General features: G+C 40.1%; 2 protein-coding genes across 3 annotated transcripts in view; one reads left to right on the top strand and one right to left on the bottom strand.

Annotated features, from left to right (window-relative positions):
* The window catches only part of itpk1b (inositol-tetrakisphosphate 1-kinase b), a 30,527-nt gene extending 15,612 nt beyond the window's left edge, over nt 1-14,915 (bottom strand). Inside the window, exons 1-4 of the mRNA XM_003453101.5 lie at nt 14,661-14,915; nt 14,018-14,171; nt 8,988-9,012; nt 1,362-1,487 (exon numbers count right to left, since the gene is read on the bottom strand). Of these exons, the coding sequence (XP_003453149.1) occupies nt 1,362-1,487; nt 8,988-9,012; nt 14,018-14,112 (246 nt within the window). The 5' untranslated portion in view covers nt 14,113-14,171; nt 14,661-14,915. The remainder of the gene's footprint in view (nt 1-1,361; nt 1,488-8,987; nt 9,013-14,017; nt 14,172-14,660) is intronic.
* Nucleotides 14,916-15,508: 593 nt separating this feature from the next.
* On the top strand, nt 15,509-20,488 carry LOC100698695 (putative E3 ubiquitin-protein ligase UBR7). Of its 2 annotated transcripts, none has more exons than XM_005477008.4 (12): nt 15,509-15,783; nt 16,923-17,201; nt 17,514-17,647; nt 17,732-17,792; nt 17,890-17,985; nt 18,076-18,129; nt 18,220-18,325; nt 18,411-18,538; nt 19,248-19,442; nt 19,554-19,710; nt 19,819-19,880; nt 19,962-20,488. In XM_005477008.4, the coding sequence occupies exons 2-12, from the start codon at nt 17,085-17,087 to the stop codon at nt 20,043-20,045; spliced, it is 1,194 nt and encodes a 397-aa protein (XP_005477065.1). In that variant the 5' UTR covers nt 15,509-15,783; nt 16,923-17,084; the 3' UTR covers nt 20,046-20,488. The 2 variants fall into 2 exon arrangements, with proteins under 2 accessions (XP_005477065.1, XP_005477066.1); XM_005477009.4 differs by lacking the exon at nt 15,509-15,783 and adding an exon at nt 16,139-16,217.
* The last annotated feature ends 329 nt before the right edge of the window (nt 20,489-20,817 follow it).

Below are 20,817 nucleotides of genomic sequence, written 5' to 3'. Positions count from 1 at the left end.
ATGGTATTAGGCAGCAAAGAAGTTTTTGCTTTGACTGAACTTTTAAAGACAAAGGAGCAAATCCATGCCTTGCTTCTGGAAATTGACAAGACGTGAAAAGGTAAGACAAAAATTGCACTGGTTTGCACATCCACAGGAATCTAGAGCGCTTTTTATCATACGTAACTTACTAAATAACAAGTCTATATGTACACTATCAGTCAAGCATCAAATGCAGGCCTGTGCTAATATCGACCAGGTTCTGCAGGATGTCAGTGTGATTGCTCCACTCTGACATCCTGTTTGCCCGTCTTAATTGAGCAGTCAGGGACATGTTGACAGAATTGCGTGACTCTGATCACGATTACAGCTCCTGAGTCACTAAGAGAGAGATACGGAAGCAGAGTGCAAGATAGCTTAATAAAATTCATTTTCACACCATCTGTACCACTGCCAGATTCATGAATGCATACACACAGAAGCACAGAATGTTTCTAAAGTAGGTTTTCAGCTCCAAATGTGATGTGTTGAACATGAGATTTTTCTTGCTTCAGGAAGAACAAAAACGTTTCAGAGATAACATTAAGGATTTATGAGTTACCACGTGCTCAAATATAGCTGCTAATGCATGTATGTTCCTGTGATCTGCCTGGCTGATTCTTTGAACACATTACCTGATTCCTTGAACTGGGTCATTTACAACCGTAAATGTAAAACTCGGTCACCCATAAATGTTTATTGCCGGTACTAGGGCTGCAGTCAAAACCAATCAGTCAAAGCCAATCAGTGTCGCAAGACTTTTCTGCATTTGCTGCATTTCAAAAAAAGCTTTGTAGAGACCAGTTAATCTCAATACTGAATGTAGGCTGCATAACCTTTGAAATGCTGTGTCAAATATTTTGAGTAACAAATTATTTTTTGGTTATTTAACAGCCAAAATAGGTTTTCTTAGAACAATAAATATTAATATTAGCCATGCAATTGCTTCAATAATAGCTTCATCTAAATATGAATCTATTAAATCAAGACAAAGAATAAGTATTAAATAATTTTACAACATAGATTAGACCTGTTTGATATTTAATAAAACAAAATGATGGATGAATAAGAAGTTGCAGTATTTGTCATCCATTTATTAGTAGAGCTTATTCATTATGGTACCTACACTATTACCATTCCCAAGGTTAAGGATGAACTTGGACGGTATATTAATTTTTTTAAATATGTCCTATGTGTATGTATCCATTTTTTATTTTTTTTTTTAAATTGTTGTGTCCAAATCAACAGGCCAAAAGTGTTAATAGCATTCTCTAGGTCTTCTCTCTATTTGTGAATACATGAGGAGGAGGGAGGGATATGAGGGAAGACAGACAGATGCATACCTGTACTCTTTGTACCAACAGTACAGCCTGTGAATCATTCTGGTCAGCCTCAAGGATAAGGTCAGTCAGTTTGTGGATGATGACATCCAGGGGTCCCTGGTCCTCTAGAGGCTGGCTGAGGTCCAGCTGAAGACAGAAGTGTAAAACAGGTCAAAGATTATTGGGCAGTCGGGGATGTATTAGCCATTTTTGAAATGGATATCCATCAGCAACCATACACAAAAACATTTTATCTTTATAAAACTCAGGTGTTAATATCAAAAAGTCACAACTGCTTTGCTTAGTCAGTGTTTTAAGTGCTATGGGTGTGTTTTTTTTGTGTGTGCGCGTCTCTGGCTGCAGAGGAGGGGAAGTGTAAAACCAACACTACAGCAGTTACAAATCAGCACTTTCACACATGCAGTATGCCAGGTCAACATCAAGTTAATCCTGCAATTTGTTGAGTTCTTAAGTCACGACATCCAGCATTTCCTGCAACATCTGCAAAGACCTACTGCCAGTAAATAAGTCATAGGATTTCTGCGTCACCTTTTGGGTTCCTTTTTGTTTAACCCACTATTTATTCACATCAGTTACTTCTTGCATATGTAGTGAACTAGCCTGTTATTCAAAAATCACTCCTACCATATAGAACAATGAAAAAAATAAAAAGACGAGTATACAAAGTAAACAGTGGTTAGAATTTCAAATGGATTTTGTTTCATCCTGAAAAACACATTCTTTTATGCTTAACCTCTTCCCTCTTACAAGGATGATGAAGTATTTTTAAGAAAATGGTGGCTACATTTGGAAAGTCATTAATCTGTCACTTTAAGGCTTATTTACACTCCTAATAGAAGGCAGAAATCTATCTTCAATCTGAAAGTTCTGGTCTAGGAAACACATTTTATTTTCTGCCTTTTTTGTTATAAAAACATCATAATGACTGATTTTACATCGTGTTCTACCTCTTTATTTACAGCTTTAAATTTGGATCTGCAAGAGTTTGTTTTTTTGCTTTGAATGACACCAGGATTTATTTCTGGCATCATCTTTGAAAACTCCAGCCTCCCTCTGGCTAGACCTCCAGTCTCATTGAGCATATTCGACAGCCTCTGAGAAAAAGCCAAATTAGCATTTGTTTGAAGTTTAACGGTGATGAAAAGGGCTGTCTGCTGAGACCAAGTAGCTAACAAGTAGACAAAACAAGGCACCAAGTTTGATAAAGCATATGCGGGTTAGCACATGCATGTAGCAACATCACAAGCAACAGAGGAGAGATGCTGGAATTTTGCAACCAGTGTTGAGTGAACATGAACATGATGAAATTACTATCACAACGGGGCTGCCGCTGTGTTTAGACTGTTATAGCAGAGTTTGGTCTCTGTGAGATAACAACTTTTAAGGTTATGATAGTTAGCGTTTGGAGTCATGATTGCAGTTTTTAGTTGGTTTTTAAAGAGGTCCTTTTGATGTGTGACGTGAAGACGGGGCAGGAAAAATAACTGCAGAAAAGGGGCCTAGATGAGTGAAGGCATGTTTTGATACACATTAATCATTAGAAAACTCTGGCTAGACCCCAGCAATGTGTTTTCTAACACATGTAATAAAAATCTGTCAGCCTTAAATATCTGATGTAACCCCTTAGACATTTAACTTTGCACATTATCAGTTCTTGACTGTCCAAAATATGGTACTGGAAAAAAAGAAAAGAAAAAATCGTATAGGGGACAGTGCTAACAAGCACGATTAGACAATGCAGTCACACCTTTCCAAACAAGCTAGAGGTGGGCAGATCCCCAATATCCTTGTGCTATCCAGACATTATGCAAACTGAGAGTGAATACACCTTAGTTACACAGGTGTGGATCAATACAAGAACTGTAAAACTGTACAGAGTTTCAGTTGGTTTAGGATAGGCCACCTCCAGAGCCAACATCTTCTGGTTAATGATTGTTGGAGATGTGATGGTTAGTTACTAACTTGAGTACTTTTGGTCGAACTCTGGTAAATCAGTTGTACAGGAGTGGTACATCGGTTAAGATATTGTGTTCTTTACAAAGAGCATTTTGCACAGAGGAAAATGCAATCATACTATAACAATCGTAGCATAAATATGCATGTATGTAAACGAGGAGACCAAGCTTGATGAAACTTTGGATAAACATTGCCTAGGGCAGTGAGAGTTTCAACATCTATATGGCCTATACAAATATTTAATACAGACGATAACCCACAATAGTATACATTTTAGCATTTTATAGGTCAATTTAGCAACAAATGGGATGTCAGACTAGACTAACGTATTACAATATAATGTATCAGAACATCATATTACGCATGATTGCATGTTTGTATATTCCTTAGCATAGAGTGGGAGTTTGTTAGTATGGCAAATATTTGAATTTCAGTGTGGTGTGAAATACTTTCATATATGTAGCATAAACAATCAATACTAGACATCATGCAGGCTGCAGAAAATATTCCACCATGCAAAGAAATGTCACGACATGCTGCTTTTCAAGTTGAGCTGAATTCCTTTAAGAGCTCATTATCCTATGGCATTTCTTCCTCTGGCCATCTTAACACTGTTGGATTTCATTGTAATGCACTGAACATTCCTGCCTGTAGAAACATGCCCTTCAGCTCACACCCTTCAGCAACATGTCAACATGAACTGACTCTTGAAAAGTGAAGCGGCATCTGTGTTGTTTGTAACTACATGATCCGAAGGCTTAATATGTGGCCATCATAGCTGCAACTGTACAGAACATGATCGCATATGTAACTTTCCTGTTACCATATTAAATCAACAGAGATGTTCATCATATCAACCACCCCAAGTCAAGAGATCTCTGGAAACCTCTGAGAGCAAAAGCTTTCTGATAAATATTGCTGGTACAGTTTTTACATACCACTGCCCTGTGGATTCAAAAGTCACTCAAACAGTTTCATGAAGTGAAATACAATGGAAAGAGGAAGACAATCGATCATATTATCTAACAACTGACTACATTTGTAATAAAAAGGTTTCAAAAACAAACACTGCTTTATTGACTTATTGTTGCGCCTATCCAGCAGGTTTATCAGGAATCGTGCGGTCATAGGACACGTAGACACTGTGGTGCAAGCACATGGCAGATGTATAAAACACATAAACATGCTGCCATGACCTGACCGATGCTGTGTTAGCAAGTCATATTCATAAAATGTGTTGTCACCTGTGGTCAAACAACTACTGAGTCTTTAACACTAGCTGCTGTGAGCAGCAGTGATGACAGGGCTACACCAGTGGCAAGAACCACCCTTTTTTTCTGTCTACCTAGCAGTGTGACTGGGCCTGCCTGATGGGGATTTGTCCGTACTCTACTGAGGCACTGCTTTTAATCTTCTGCTTATATGACACACAGAGGGCCCATCCACAGCCTGGCCCTGCCACAAAAACAGGACTCTAGATCGTGGGGGTCATCACCCATTGGCAAAGACACATCACACAGGATGAAGCTCTCTCTCTCCTCCCTGTGCACTGACAGAATGACCCTGCTTTAGAGCTTATCCCAAAACCCAGCAGTAAAGTCACTGATGTCCTTCTAAATGCTAAAAGCAGAAATGTCAGCTGATGGTTTTCAAAGTCCCTCTGGGACTGAGAGGTAGCAGTGGGCCGTAGTGGTGACGGACAGCAGATAAAAAAGGCTGGGTCCTGGAGGGAGAGGGTAGGTCAGGGCTAACATATTTTCAGCTTTGATGTAGCTCTCCTGTGGGGCCAATCTCTCCCCTATGGAAAACTAGCATTCATGATCGTAAGCAAACAGCAAAGACAAAGCTTGTGGAGTGCTTTGCTTTTCACTAAGTACACTGCACACAAATTATATGGACCACAGTCATTATTTGGCGATGCCTCTGCTTAGTCTGTTAGAGATCTCATTCTAGTTCAGCTGGATTTAACCTGACTTTTCCTTTGTTGTCAGGCAAACCCAAAGAGTATGTGCAGAGCACAGACAGACATGTGATGAATGATTTATTCTGTATGCCATGTTGAAACGATGGCACGCTAGGGTGAGTGTGCAACAAAGAGAAAAAAAACAAAATATGCACAAGTCCAAGACAAACTATGGCTGGCAGACATATCTCACATCAGCAAAAGATTAACACAAAAGGTGAGTCTCCAAATTCTCCACATAAAAACTGTATGGAAGGTCAAACTGGGAGCTAATTAGGCTAATGGCTGTCTCGTCAGCAGTCTACAGAGAGAAGACTTAACTGTGCTGAATTGATTGTGCAATTAAAGCTTTTGAGGAACTGCCTTTCATCACACGATCAACATAAACGCTTTGCTAAGTAAAGGTTACCCAACATTACACAGGTCTGATTTTACTGCTTTTGTAGGTAGCTTACGAAAACTTTAAGTAACTTCCTTAAAAGGCGGACCAAATCATGTAGGATGAAAATGAACAAACTGTCAAGATGTTTTCAGGTCAGATGAAGAAATAAAGCGTCAGCATAATTGTACCAAGCCCACTGACAAGAGCTGATAAGATAAAGGAGGTACTGCACAGTCCATTGTATTCAGACCATTGACTACATCATTCATCAACCACTCCTGAACTCCCACTATACTGCACCCATGTCACGCATAGAACTGGCAACAATAATATATTTATAAGGCCTTATAAAGTCTTTATTTAAGGAAGAGTGAAAAAAAAATACTACACATGTTTGATTTGTTGAAATTACTTGAAAAGAACATCTGTAATGATGCTTTACTGCTTTACTATACTTTTTCTCTAAATGCCAATTTCCAGTAATGGCCACAAATTGACTGCCTTTGGATCTAACAAACTGGAGGATCAATAAATACCTCCTGTGGAAAGTCCTTTGTTTGTCAGATTCGACAGGTTCAATGTAGGGGCAAGATAAAGTAGTATGCTGGAAATTACCTTTAAATTTTTAAAGCACTAACGATAATAAAAACAGCGACTTGATAAGTTTCTCTGGGCAGCCAACTCAAATAATGACTCATCATTTGAGATTCCTTTTACTGAGAGAGAATACTGGCTTTCAGGAGAGCAACCCTGGTGAGTTCATCTCATCAGGTCCATGATATACACAAGCTAATGTAGGGACCATGGGGAAATTGGCTCTTGTAAACTCAGTGCTAAAGGGTCAGCATGGATGAGCTGCAAAAAAGTCCACAGGGGAGGTAATGGAAGGACGAGAGGGATGAGGGGTACAGCAAAGGTAAGCCTTGGTAGAGCCTAGAGGAGCAATCATTAAAGTCTAACAAAGGAATCTTTTTCACTTTCATCAGTCCTGACGCATATACATACAGAAGGGTTTCCCACACTGAAAACAGAAATATAAAATTAAGTCCCTTGGGCGGCCAGATTTAGCAAAGATCTGTTCACACGAGGTGACGTCATAACCACTTTCAACCTCTTGGGGAATACAACCTCTTGGGAAGTGCACCTCATTAACTCTGTCACTTCAACTTTGGAGCTATTTTCTAAACAACAACAAAACAAGATAAAAAACACCTGGTCTGTAATACATGTCAAAATCCAAGTAAATCACAGCCCCGCTGTGATTTACCCATTTACTGTTGGTGGGGACCTGAACTTTTAAAGATTACTGGCTTCTTTTGTCCAGCAAACTATCCAAAAGGATACATAAGCATAAACATACATAAGTCTGTTATAACAAAAAATGAACAAAAATGTTTCTACTTGAGAAGCTGTTGGATGGTTTCATTTAAAAAAAAACAAAAAAACAACAACTTCTGATTGATCAAAGTAGTACATAAAACATAGAAAACAAGCAATTTATTGTGCATTAAGGCTAAACCAACAATGAATCAACAGGTTTTTATGCCTAAAGGATTCAGTTAGCCTCCGTTTTCCAGGGTTAACTTGATAGCGCCAGGGCCAAATCGTCTGTCAGACCACATGGAACAAGGTTAGCCGATTGCACTGGCTGACAAAATAAATAAATAAATAAAAAATCTGCACCAAGCAGCAAGAAAAGGTTAAATCGACTTGATATCCACAAAAATAGCTAAAGTTGTGTGCTTTCTTAAAAGCTTAAAACACTGACCAAACAATAATAATCCTCCCACTACTCTAATTCTCTCAGTCTCTAAACCAATTAAAGCTCTTCAAGACTAATTTGTTTACCTACTTTCCATCTCTCTGTGTCCTCTCCAAAAAGATTGGGTTTAAAGCATACCTATGTTTTGACTTTCCCCATATATACACACTATCCCAGTGGTCTAAACATCAGAAAACATATAATAGATTAGAAAATAAGAAACTCCAGGCTCTGAATTCACTAGTACAATAGGAGACTAAATCTTTGTACAACAAGGCCAAAGTAGGACAAGAGATACTGTTATCTTTGTTTCTGACGTGGCCATGACACTGCAGGCACTGACAGCAACGGGCACAGCGCAGCCACCCAAATCACTGGTGTGCATTCAAAAACACTTCTGGCTCTGTTAGTAAACTGAACTGTCTCAACTGGCAGTGACAGTCTAGCTAAAAATAACAAGTTTATGCTGATTTGTAGGAGTCAGGAGAAAAAAAGAAAAACAACCCACAACCTTGAAAAGCAGGTAGTTGTAGAAGAATTAGTAACAGAGAAGAGAGCAGCACCGTTCCAAGCCCCTGGGTACACCGTAACTTTGAGCCTGTAAGGCTCTGCTGTCTCCCAGGAGGGGCTGAATGCATAGTGGGAAACAAAGCCTGCTTACTTTGGGACTATTCCCAGGACAAGACTGTTTCTGGGTGTGCTGATATTGTCAGCACAGTGAGAGGAAAAAAATAACCTCAAAGTGAAGGAGAAAAAACCCCCACCAATTCCACAAGAAGAAAAGAAACAGAGTAAAAGGCTGAGAGAAAGGCAGGATAATTTCCTCTTCAATTTCAGAGAGCACTCTAAGTGACAGATACTGTTGTGCACTGAGCTCCCAGGACTTAGTGACAATTGTTACTATGCTGCTGAATGGCCTGTGCTTACTTACACTCTATAGTATGCTGTGCAAGAGCCGTTAATGACAGCAGCTTTTCCTTCCCCGAGGCCCGTATTTACTGGGACATAGCTCAGGACTCAGAGGTAAATTATTACTATAGGCAGACTATTATTTATTTTGGTACTTCAACAGCTCCCACTGAAAAGACCTGTATCTGCTTCTACTTATGCAATTTTATATCATAAAAGTACTTCTGCTGATATGACTTTTACTGAGGATCTGAATGCTTCAACCCTCCACACACACTCACAAAATGAGTAGCTGCTCTCCCAAATAGACACTTGTGACAAACAACTGCATTAGTCGAGTCGAGGCCAGGTGTTGAAATATCCAGTTGGGATGACTTTCATCACAGCTTAACAAGGAACATGGGCTGTTGTGATATACTGTGACCAATGACGCTTACAGACAAAAAACAGCAAGACTGCAAAAAAACTACATCCTGTCTGTAGGAGGTTATGCACTTAGTAATTGGCCAAAGAAATACATCAAATGTTAAGTATTGTAGGTAGATTGACTTTCAGGCATCAAATATGAATAGCAGAGCTTCAAATGTATCACAGCACAAACAAACAAACACATAACTAAGGAAGCAAAAAAAACAAACTGTGTGGTCTTCTTACCTGAACAACTTCTATTCCTCTTTTCCTGAAAAAAGACAAAAAAACACAACTTTATTTTGTAGAAGATATAAGCTGAAAACGCTCAGAAACAGACACTGATGTTTAAGGACCTAAACATTAAAAAGGTGTGTTATGTAAAAGTATATCATGTAGTGTAGGTGAAGATGCCTCTGCTGTCTTTGAGCCGTACGTACGTAGGCTCAAAGATTCAGAGCAGAAGACTTACAGAAAGTGAAAAGCAGAATTTAAAACAATAAAATAAAATGAAACACACACACACACACACGCACCCTCGCTTGCACACACACACACACGCACCCTCGCTTGCACACACACACACGCACGCACGCACGCACACGCACGCACGCACGCACGCACGCACACGCACACACACAGAGCGCTAAATGATGTAAGATTTGGTCTGATTTTAAATATTTATTTTTCCATTTCTGTTACGCCATGTAAAACATGTTTCTCAATCATTTGTCTGCACTTGTCTTGCTTTCATAACAGTGGTTTCTCCAACTGTGGGGTGCTGAGCCACTGCAGGTGGGGTGTGGAAGTCTGGGGGAAAATTATGGAAAAAGACAAAACAAATACTAAGTTCTAAGGGAAACTAAACAAACAAGAGTGTGCTGACGTTGTCACACCAAACTTTACTTAACTAAAATTCAACTAAATCCACTTTTTTATTGCTAATGATACAAATAAAAAGATTAAAATTTGTGGTACACGTGGTGTGAATTTTGAAAAGGTTTTTGAGAACCACTACTTTTTAATCTAACACAAATCTTTAAGTAAATTCACATCAAAGGAGTTCCCCTCCATAAGAAGAATTAAACTCATCTCTCTCCAATAGTTTAACTTCATGAACAGTAAGACGCGTGAACCAGGGACACATAAGCCTATCTAAAGATAGGAAAAAAATGAAACATGATCTTAATCTGCAAGTAAGATTATTATGATGGAAATACTAAATCCCAGACAGACCTGGAGAAACTGCAGTTTCTGTGCAGTTTCTACCTTTTGGGAACAGCACAGAAATACTAGTCTTTGGGTAGAAATAAAACAAACAATAGGCCACAGCAATATTTAAATATATATGCATAAATTTAAATGTGAGATGGCTTGTCTCTTTTGAGAGAGGAGCGTTACTAAACCGGCACCACACGTTTAAACCTGCTGGGTGTATGCCGGTCCCAACACCTGCACTGAGAGGAAAACCTCAGCCCAAACAGAAAGCAGAAGAGAGGGTATTTGTACAATCCTGGTTCAGCTGGCTCGGCGAAACCCTACTAGGTCAATACAGAAAGTTAGCCAAAGAGTTTCTGCACAGCAAAGCATAACAGGAAAAACTCCAGTGCTTAATACAGCCGACTCCTAGTTGGGGGAACTCACAAAGAGAACACCACCAGCCTAACACTACATCCAATTCATCCTTTCCAAGCGAGCCGTTTTTGAGGTTGCAGTCCCATGGTAACAGCAGTGCAACCATTCACCGCTTCACAACAATGTGGATATTTAATACTGCAGCTGGTGTGTTTCATGCGACGTGAATGAGGTCTTTAGTTTGGTGAGATATGGAGATCCTCTGCTCTGCTATATTGTTACGCGGTCAACAAAGTGAAAGGAAACACACACACACACACACACACACACACACACAATCTATAAAGCTGGAAGTTTAGGATTTATGGCACATAGTGTGGCATTAGCAGTTACCAAGTTGACAAAGGGCATAAATTAGATGGTGACCATAAAGTAAATAACATTTTATGCATAGCTAGGTAACCATACAGAAAAGTATTTTGAGCATCTAAAAAAATAATTTTAAAAAAGTACCAATTATTATCCAAGGGAAAACGTAGGCCATGAAGATATTCAAGATTTGCCTGATAATATTTTACTCCATGGGACTTTACTTAGGTGGGTCAGCCAGCTATACTTTGCAGTATTTATTTATTTTTTTTAACCTTTATCTGTTTAAGACATAGATTAAATGAATTGCTCTCGATTTTTAAAATTCAGTCACTGACCAACTAGCTCTGGTCGTTACCGTCTACTAAAGACCAGGTAGCTGGAAATCGATGTTCTGCTCCAACTACTCTGTGAGCTAAACGGCATGAAGAACACTTTGGAGAAGCAGCTGATTTTTTGCTAGTCAAAAAATACAAAGCTTCTTTCGACTACTCCCTTACTCACATGGGATCACCACAGCAGATGGATCCACATATTTGATTTGGAACAGACTTTTAGACCAAAGGCCCTTCCTCTCTTCTCCTCTTGCTCTTGAACTAGAGACCTTTTACATTTTAAATATACACATTATTAATTATTGGTTTATTTATCTTTTTCAGCTCATCACAGGTTTTTATACAAGTCTTCCTACACTTACAGGAAACTCCTTGCATTTGTTATTATTAGTATATTGTAATATAATGCAGATTACAGTTGTGGTAAAATTGAAGAATGAGAAAAGGATATTTTCAGATAATCCAATGAAAATCAGGGTTGCCATTTTTTAAAGCATCAGGCATGTGTGCCAATTGAAAAGATGCCTCTCAACTGCTGTTCAAGCTGACAAGCAGACATAAACTCAACTAGCTCTGACCAGCAGGAACCCCAAAGTCCAGATGCAAGAGACAGGACAGACTCCTCAATGATGCACACACAATGTCAGCTGCTTACCACATGATGACAGGGGAAATTCTGTCCAGTCACTGTTTAAAAGTAACACTGACACATGGTTTATCTTTCATAATAAATGATGCAGGGAAACAGATAAATTTAAACCATCAAGTAAAAATTGCACTGCATGAAATTAAGCACAAAGGGTGACTAAATGAATTTAATATTGCATAAAGTCTCTTCTTTTTTTTTTTTTTTTTAGCACAGACTTCCTTGGACGCACAACACCAGGTCCAGATAAAGTTTAAACTTGCCACATCCTGTGCCTCTTATCAAAAGTCGCTTTTTAGAAAACATACATGCAAAGTGGTAGGTCTTCTTAGTGCCATCCCTTCCTTCCTCATAACATTTGTTTTCTAACATGTTACATGACGGGAGAAAGAAAAGGAGAACTTGAAGAAAAGTTTCCCTGACTAACAGGGAGAAGTAGTCATGTGTGAACATATACACGCCACATTCACTTTGTAGCTCATTTGCAGTTATCTGCTGTGCCATTTGTTGCAGTTTTCAAAGGCTATGCATCACAAAGACCAATTCTTAATGCTGAGCCAGAGCTCTTCGTGTTAAACATATCGAACAAACCTATATCCAGCTCACAGGGAAGAAGGTGGTGGGCAGGATGGAGGGAGGAGGGGAGGTATGCTTGGAGCTTTATGTAGAGATTAAAAATGTTTCGTGGATTACAGTGTGGTAATCTGTGCTGACTCAATCAGGTTGCTTTATGAGGCAACACACTGTTGGAAAAGGTGAAAATCCTTCTGGAACAATATCAACATATCTGATCTACTGGGACACATGTGTGCTAAATCACAGGACCGGAGATTAAAATGTTTTTTCCAGCCTCTCTCAGATTTTTTTAAGACATGTTACTATGTGATAACTAGCCTTTATACAGTGCAAGTAGGTAGGGTCACATCGAGCCAAATACTTATACTGGAAATGAGTATGATACCTACTCAAACAAAGAACAGCACAATGAACCAGCTACAGCTTCTCTCTCTCACCCTTTCATATTATTGTGTGAGATTCAACAGTTGCTCAGAATTCTTTTATTGCAAATATTCTAAGGTAACAAATTGTGTCTGCTTGATTCACGACACCGATCTCTCGGCTGAAGTGTCTGGGGAGTTGCACACACTGAAGAAGACACATACAGGATGAAACTGAGAGTAGAAGACAGAAACTAATAAAAGCGCAGAGTTTTGTCTTTTTCCTTCCTTTCTTTTGGCCTTGCTCTTATGAATAAATATCAATTCTTTAAATGTATTTGCTCATTTATTAGTAATATTTTGTTTACAAAGTTGGGAAAACAACATCTAAGTCAGGGCTCATATTAGTGGAAAAATCTCAAGATCATTAGCACTTGTATCTGATTGCTACCTAAACCCGGTATGTACTTTAGTATCTGTACTGAAAACGTCAGACTGCTGCATCACCAGCAGCTAGGCAGCTGTTGCAATGAGAGACTATAAAGCGGCTGTCTCGCCCTAATGCCCTTTGACAATCTGATATACTGTAGTGCACCTATTGTAAAACAGCAAGGACGAGTTCACATCTGCTAAGAAAATATAGGCCCTTCAGCTTGTGTAACACTTGACTAAGAGACACAACAAAATAGTGTCCACACAGCATTCATTCAGATGCCTCCATCAATGCTGGGGGAATCTGAGCAAATTCTTGCTCCAGCAGATAGATACATCCTTGACTAAATTCATGTTATGACGATGCATTTGGTAAGAACAGCTTTATTTTCTGTTGATAAACAGAGACAAAAGCCTAAGACTGATCTAGCACTGTTCCATCTACAAATGATAAAAGATGATACGGTGGTCAGAGTTTAACATCAAATGCTACCGTTTAGATACGTTAATAATAAGGAAGAGACTTTTTCTTTTAGTCCACATTTAGCTGCTTTAAAGTTTAACGCTCCGAGCCAACTGACCTAATAATAAAACTGGTTTTGTCAGCTTATCCTGTTACACATTTACCATGCACCAACAAGCACTGTGCCAGGACATACACAAAACAGACTTGTGCCTGCTTCCTTTGGGGAACCCATTTCTTCACAATACAACAGAAAAGAAGATTAGTAGAACGGCTTCAGGCCACATCAGCAACCTTAAATGCTTAGCATGCATGAGTAGGGATGTCACTCACTGACATTTGGTGAGCAGGTTTGTGTGAAAAGTGCCTAAGGGCTTAAATCTGTGAGAGGAGGAGTCCTCGTCACAGACCCTTAAGGGAAAGTTACCATGGGAGCCAACTATGTGAATGCATGTAGTTTGACGGCTGTTCTTCAATCATTTCATCTGCACACAATAAACTGGAGTTAGTTAACGAACCTGCACAGATCAGCAAAGGCCTGGAAATTCAGTTTCTTCATCTTCTTCTCGCTGAGCCAGTAGCCGACTCTCCGGCCTTTCAGGAAAGTCTGCATTTCCACTGTGCCCCTGGTCCTTTTTTTTTGCAGGTAAATGGTGCAACTAATGACTCAACCTGGACAGACGAGAACAGAAACCCCCCCACGTTAGTGTCACAACAGCCAACCAGGGAGCAGTGTGGGGAATAATTAAGTTCACTGCTCGGTTACTGATACGTCGCTCCAAAGCAATAAGTGACGTCTTCTACCAGTCTGTCTCTTGGATATTCACGGTCTTGTGGTTAGCATGATATAGTTTCCAAACATATTATTACAATGAATGTGGCTGAGCATCAGCGAATCCCACACACTGACCCCTTTTGCTAACCTCAACTGCTAACGTTAGCTGGCTAGCTCTGTATTGACAATCTCCAGAGCTAACCGATGGCGTGCAATTAGGAAACGCAAGCTAGCTTCCTAGCTTTACAGGCTGAACACAGTCGTACTACGTGCACATAAGAAATGAGTGAATTGTTAGTGGAAACAGCTACTGGTTACCTAAAAAATAAGGCAACTCCCTCAACTAGATAAAGCTGACATCGGGAGGCTATAGAGAGCTAACTAACCTGGCAGTTTTAGCACAGTTCCCCTTGAATTTACGTCCTCTTCAGAAACTAGCTCGGGTAGTTTCCCATTCTCAGTCCGCTCGCTGGAGAAGGAGTAACAAGCACCGTGACAGATGACAGGCACCGCTGGGCTGACGTTGGGATGTTGCTGGTGTTTTCTCTCTCAGTCTCTGAACTGGACTGCCCGCACACACCCAGGTTTCAGGAGACTGATGCCGCCTTCACGACCCCCTCGGAAAACACCACCCCTGCCTGACTGACTGTCGAATCACAGCGCGTCTTGCTTTCACGCGCCTTCCTGCTTCCACTAATGATTATCTTTCCTGTTATGATATAGAATAATCGAGTCATTGTTTATCTATAAAATTTATCAAGATAATTAACGAAAAAACGTCCCTTAACTATATATATATATATTATCGTCATATTTTCCCATTTCAAACCCCTGAAATGTTAATTCATGATTTGAATAATTAGAACAAGTTCTGCTGACATGCCTTTCTAATAATAAATGACGAGATGCATTAATACTTATTTCGTCCCTCCACAGTCACCGTCTCTTCGGGTTTTTGACGAGGAACAGACAAGAGAAGCATGTCACACTAGCGCCATCCGTTGGAAAACTATCGAAACGTCCAACATGTTTTCCCCATGCTTAAAAGCAAAAACTAAAAAGGCATCTAATTAAAAGTCAGCGACTGGGGATTTCCATCCAAGTGGCACAAAAACAACCACCAACAAAAGCTTATTAATCAGAATTTGTAGAATGCCACAGCCAGTGTTATAAAATGAGAAAATGAACATGGAGATCATTAGAGAGAGCAAGAGAGAGACAGGAAGGAAACAACGGCACGTGTGTTTGTGTGCGAACACGTCTGCAAGTGTTAACCACAACAAACCGCTGCTGCTTTTTCAATTTATTTTTAATATCACACACTTTTATGATTTTAGTGAAGTTTTATTGTAATGACTACTGGGTACAATATCTAGCACTGAGGACAGAAAAATTTGGCCTTTTTGCCTAAAGGGATTTGTTTGCTGCTAATGCTTTCATCAAGTCTTTCTTGGACTACCGTAAAGTCCTGCACGTGGTGATCCAAAGGTTAAAAATCCAGCTAAAAAGGTAGCACATTAACACTCATGTTTTCGCTTAATTGCACTATACGCCAGGTGTTATTCATTATGTTATTCATAATTTTAAAATGTTATTCATTATGGATTCAACTCTATATTGCACTCTATGTTTTGCCTCCAAACAATTTCCCCCAGTCCCAATTTCTCTGTTATTTCCTCGATGCTCTGGATTTGTTTGCCATCCCTAAAAAATGTTCATCTAATCGCTTGAATAGCCACATATGCAGGGGTTTGGATTTTATTTAGTTTTAAACCCATCCAATAAATCTATTTAAATCCACCCACCCAACCTGTCCAGAATCTAATCGAATAATATTCTTAATTCTACGAGGTTTTCAAAAACTAAACGATTTCAAAAGTACACAACAGACGCTGCTCAAGTGGCTGGAAGGAGGACAGACCACAGACTAAACCATAAAAAGGGTAGGGTATATTATATTCTTTAAACTTACAAAGAGCTCTATTATTTTCTTGCTCCCTCGCCTCTCCTTCTTTGGGACCAGCACTTTACAACTTGTTTCTATTGTGAGAAAAATACGCCAGCTGTTATTTAAATATGACCATTGCCTTTGTCTACAGACAAAACTTAAGGCAATCTGTCTATTTACATATTGGGCAAATTAACACTTAAACAGCTTCTCCTGGTATGCCTTTTCAAAGCCTTTGTGATGCTACAAATATATATATATATAAAAAGAAAAGAAATAGATAAAAATGAGTCGTACTGGTTTGTGCAGCAGCTATTAGTTCGTAAACCCCAAAACGGAAATAGACCCAAAACGGAATCTTTTTTATTATTAGGGGCCACTTATAATAGTTTAATTCATGTTGATAAAGGATGAACTAATGTTTCCTAAATGAACTCTAAGTTATTATTAAAGATAGATTACCGCTTGTAAGATGAGGAAAATATCTTTGGATGGTGTTTTTGTTCTATATATGTTATAATTATTTTGCTTATTGCGTTGTAATGTCTTTATTTTTATTTAAAAATATATGATAATACATACATAAAATACTACAAGATTTTTAAGGGAACCACTGAAAGTGAAAGTGCAATAGAGTTTAATTTTTCTAATTTCGTTTTTTTTTCTTTAACATTTATTTATTTGTTTTTTTTAACAATAGCAGGTCGTGAATGGTATCTCGCGTCACTTCCTCCACGTGGTCTCGGCCTAAACTCCCGCCAGGAACAGTCGTTTGTCAACATTGTGGCGCTAACGCAGCTGCTGCTCAGTCTTCGGTGTTTCATTGTTCGCGTTGGAGTCATCTTTACCCTCACTTCTCAGAATGGCAGCGAACAAGGGCGACTCGCATATTGATGATATTCTTACCAGCGAAGAAGAGCTCGAGAAGGCTTTGTGTGTGCTGGCTGGGAGCGACCCAGACAACTGCTCTTACTCCAAGGTAGGAGAAGCTTCCTGCACAGCAGCCCTGCAGCCTGTGTGTCGCCCATTGTATGCCTAGTAGCCTTTTCCAAATGCTGCATTGTAGTGTAGTCTGTGCATTGTGACTGTAAGCGTTTTGTGTTTCTTTGTATTAAATGTTGCAATCTGCACCGATGAGTTTCTGTGTGGTTCTCGTCACCGATGTTGATGAGAAGCACGGTGGAAGTAGTGCTGTGTTAAAGCACATTTTCTCTTTGTTACGGATGTCAAATCAGTAATATTTTGTGAATTGCTGCTGTGTGTTGATGCCACCTGTGTTGTTGCTCTGCAGGGTTATGTGAAGAGACAGGCGGTGTTTGCCTGCAACACTTGCACTCCAAATGATGCAGAGCCTGCTGGGGTTTGTCTGGCCTGCGCCAATAAATGCCATGATGGACACGACATCTTTGAACTGTATACCAAAAGGTAAAAATCTTTCTATGTTGACTGAGTAGACTGAGCATTCAGCTTTTGGCCCACAGTTTTCTAATATTCCTATTTTTCTTGCAGAAATTTTCGCTGTGATTGTGGAAACAGAAAGTTTGGGGGTTTCCAGTGCCAGCTAAATCCTGTGAGATGCTTTGAATCTCTTGTCTCCCAGATTTGTTTGCCATGTGTACCATACGTTCCAGTTGTTTCAATTGTTCATTCCCCCTCTTTCTTTTTAGGTTAAAGAAGAGGAAAATGTTAGAAATCTCTACAATCACAACTTCAGTGGGTTCTACTGCACGTGTCACCGGCCGTACCCAGACACAGATGACCAGGTCCGTCTTTTTTCTTTTTGTTTTCACCCTAAACCCTGCTGCTTGTTTCTCTGTCATCTGTGGCTATATATAAATAAATCTGTTTAACAGGATGACGACGAGATGATTCAGTGCGTCATCTGTGAGGATTGGTTTCACAGCAGGGTAAGCTTGAGAGGATTTTTGATCGGCATGTTATCATTTCTGTGAGTCCTCTGCTCTTTTATTTATTTATTTATTGTTGGCCTTAAACAGCACTTAGGCTGCCCTGTGGTTGAACCCGAGGAGCTTCAAGAGATGGTATGTGAGGCCTGCATGAACAAGGCTCCTTTCTTGTGGACGTACGCTGCCCACATCGCAGGTAACAAATTGTTTTGACTGTGGCTAACTAGGCAGACATTTAGCAGCAAAATTTAGATAATCATAAATTAATCTTTTCCATTTAGTTCCGCCTGTGATCCATGTGGGTGATGCCGAAGAGGAAGTAGAGGTCGACATTGAGGGGGAAGACCGTGAGGCTGGTCAAAGAAAGGATGAGGAACCGTCTTCTAGTGATGAGCGCACAGAACCAGAGGTGAGAAACGGTTCTGCTGTTTGCATGGACTAAAAATTAACTAAACTGTCTTTGTGCAAGTTAAAATGAGGGTAGAACATTACTTTACATTTGACTTAATTATAATCAAACACTGGCATTATAATTCAGATCTATGGTTATTCTTTTAGTTTTTATTCTTATTATTCTCATTATGCATAAATTACATTATAAAAAACAAAATAAAAAATAATTTCAGTTGAAAGGAATCCTTAATCTATCTTGCTGTATTTACCACTTTCTTTGCTTTGTTACTCTCCTATTTATGTTCTGGAGTATATTTTACCTTTATGTATATTTTGTGACCTCATTTGGAGCAACACTGTCCAACTTTTCTGAATGCCAGTGTGCCACTAGGTGGGGCTGGAGAGTAATGAGCAGAATATGAGCCAGACAGCAGGCACCAGCTCCTGTTATCGTGCTTTCCTCTCCTCTGGGGTAATTAGAGGAGAAATGACCCATGAGGCACAGCTTCCTCTGCTCTGTAGACGGCTTTGGCCGGGCTTCACAGGCTAGCTTACTGTAAACTGGCGATTTTCATCGCCTAACCGTCTCACCGCGTCACTCGCATTGAGACTTCCCCTGGATGTGTCTGCATTCCTGCATGAGTGGAGATGTTTCACCAAGCCCAGGTGTGCCTGTGCGCTTCTTGTATAACACAGCCACTCACCCCATCTCATTTGTGTCATAGGAAGCTGTAAACAGGAGTTCCCCTGGCAAACGAACTCACGAGGAAATGACAGGCAGCCCTGCGATGGCTACAACGAAAATTGTGGAGTGCAAGCTGAAGAAGCTGCAGGCCCGCGGGCTAGAGAGGCTGAGACGGGGAGCGGTGTTCTGGCCTTACAGCTGGCGTGCTGAGCTCTGCACCTGCACGAGCTGCAAGGTGAGCCAGAATTTCTAGCTCCAAGATTGTAATGTAGACTCAGAAAAGCCAGTATGTTGCAAGTTGTTCCTGTTTCTGAACGCCTGTCCCCTGTGTGCTGCATTTCCTCAGAGGGCCTATGTTGCTGCTGAGGTGCAGTTTCTCTTGGATCAGTCTGACACTATTCTGGCCTATGAGAAGAGAGGCTTGGATGAGCCCTTCGGGCAGCACCCACTGATGGCGCTGATGAACTCGATGGACCGTGTACAGCAGCTGGAGGTCATTTACGGTGAGGATAGGGAGGGAAGCCACGGGGTCAGTTGTCCTGCGTAAAGTGAAATTCAAAGCACTGGCGCATTGATGCGGCGGACTAATTAATCTTGTGTTCTTCCCTCAGGTTTCAACGAGCTGACGACCTCAATCAGTGAATTTTTAGAGCAGTGTGCCTCTGAAGGAAAGGTGAGAAGTGGATGTCTATGTGAGTCACATCTTCTTTCTTCTGCTCAAATCTCAGACCTAACACTTCTGTGTCTACATCAGACGGTCACAGTTGAAGCTGTACATCAACTCTTTGAGGAGCTGCAGGCCAGAAAAAGACGCAGAACCAGCGACGGAAATCAGTAACAAGGCGTCCACTCTGCTGCCGCCGTACGCCATGTTCACGGGCTGTCTGGACTGAATGTGTCACTTTCCTCTTGAATAAACCGTTTTGCTGCAATCAATGTAATGTTTGAAGTTGGGGGTTAAAAAAAAAAGTTTTAGTTTCTAGTTCTTGCTTTATTATTTGAAGGTTTGAGGTTCGTGTCATAACTGGGTTATGACGATGCCTCAACTTTAAAGATTGTGATCAAAGTTTACCTCATAAATATTGCACACTATTACATTTATGAACATACAGTTTGATGAGTGAACATGATTGTGTGAAAGTATGTAAGTTTGGCTGAATTTGATGCCGTAATCCTTGAACTGCTGAGACAAACCAGTCTGTAAATGTCATGTGAAGGAATCACTGTGATGAAAATACTGACTAAAGCTCAAAATAAAAATAGAAATCTGCTGTAAGGTTAAATTTATTTTTTTTTTAACTTGGGTAGGTTATAGAGCAGATGCACCTTTTTATATTATGTCAGCCTTCTATTTTGTTATATTTGCTTGTCTGTTTTGAGCATGTCAGTGGTTTGCACTGTTGTCGCACAGTGAGAAGGTTCTGGGTCAGCTGGCGCCTTTTTGTGTTCTCCCTGCGCATGTGTGGGTTCTGGGTCATTAGTCTGGCTTTTACTACAGTCCAAAGCAAGCATGTTAGGTTACCTGTTGGTTATAAACTGTGTTAGCCCTGCAGTGGATGGACAACCTGTCAAAGGTGTACCGTGCCTCTCAGCCCATGACAGCTGAGATA

Source organism: Oreochromis niloticus, linkage group LG19 (genome assembly GCF_001858045.2).
Source record: "Oreochromis niloticus isolate F11D_XX linkage group LG19, O_niloticus_UMD_NMBU, whole genome shotgun sequence".
NCBI lineage: Eukaryota > Metazoa > Chordata > Actinopteri > Cichliformes > Cichlidae > Oreochromis > Oreochromis niloticus.
The sequence above is the reverse complement of the archived record's forward strand: the minus strand, read 5'-3'. Positions and strand labels throughout refer to the sequence as shown.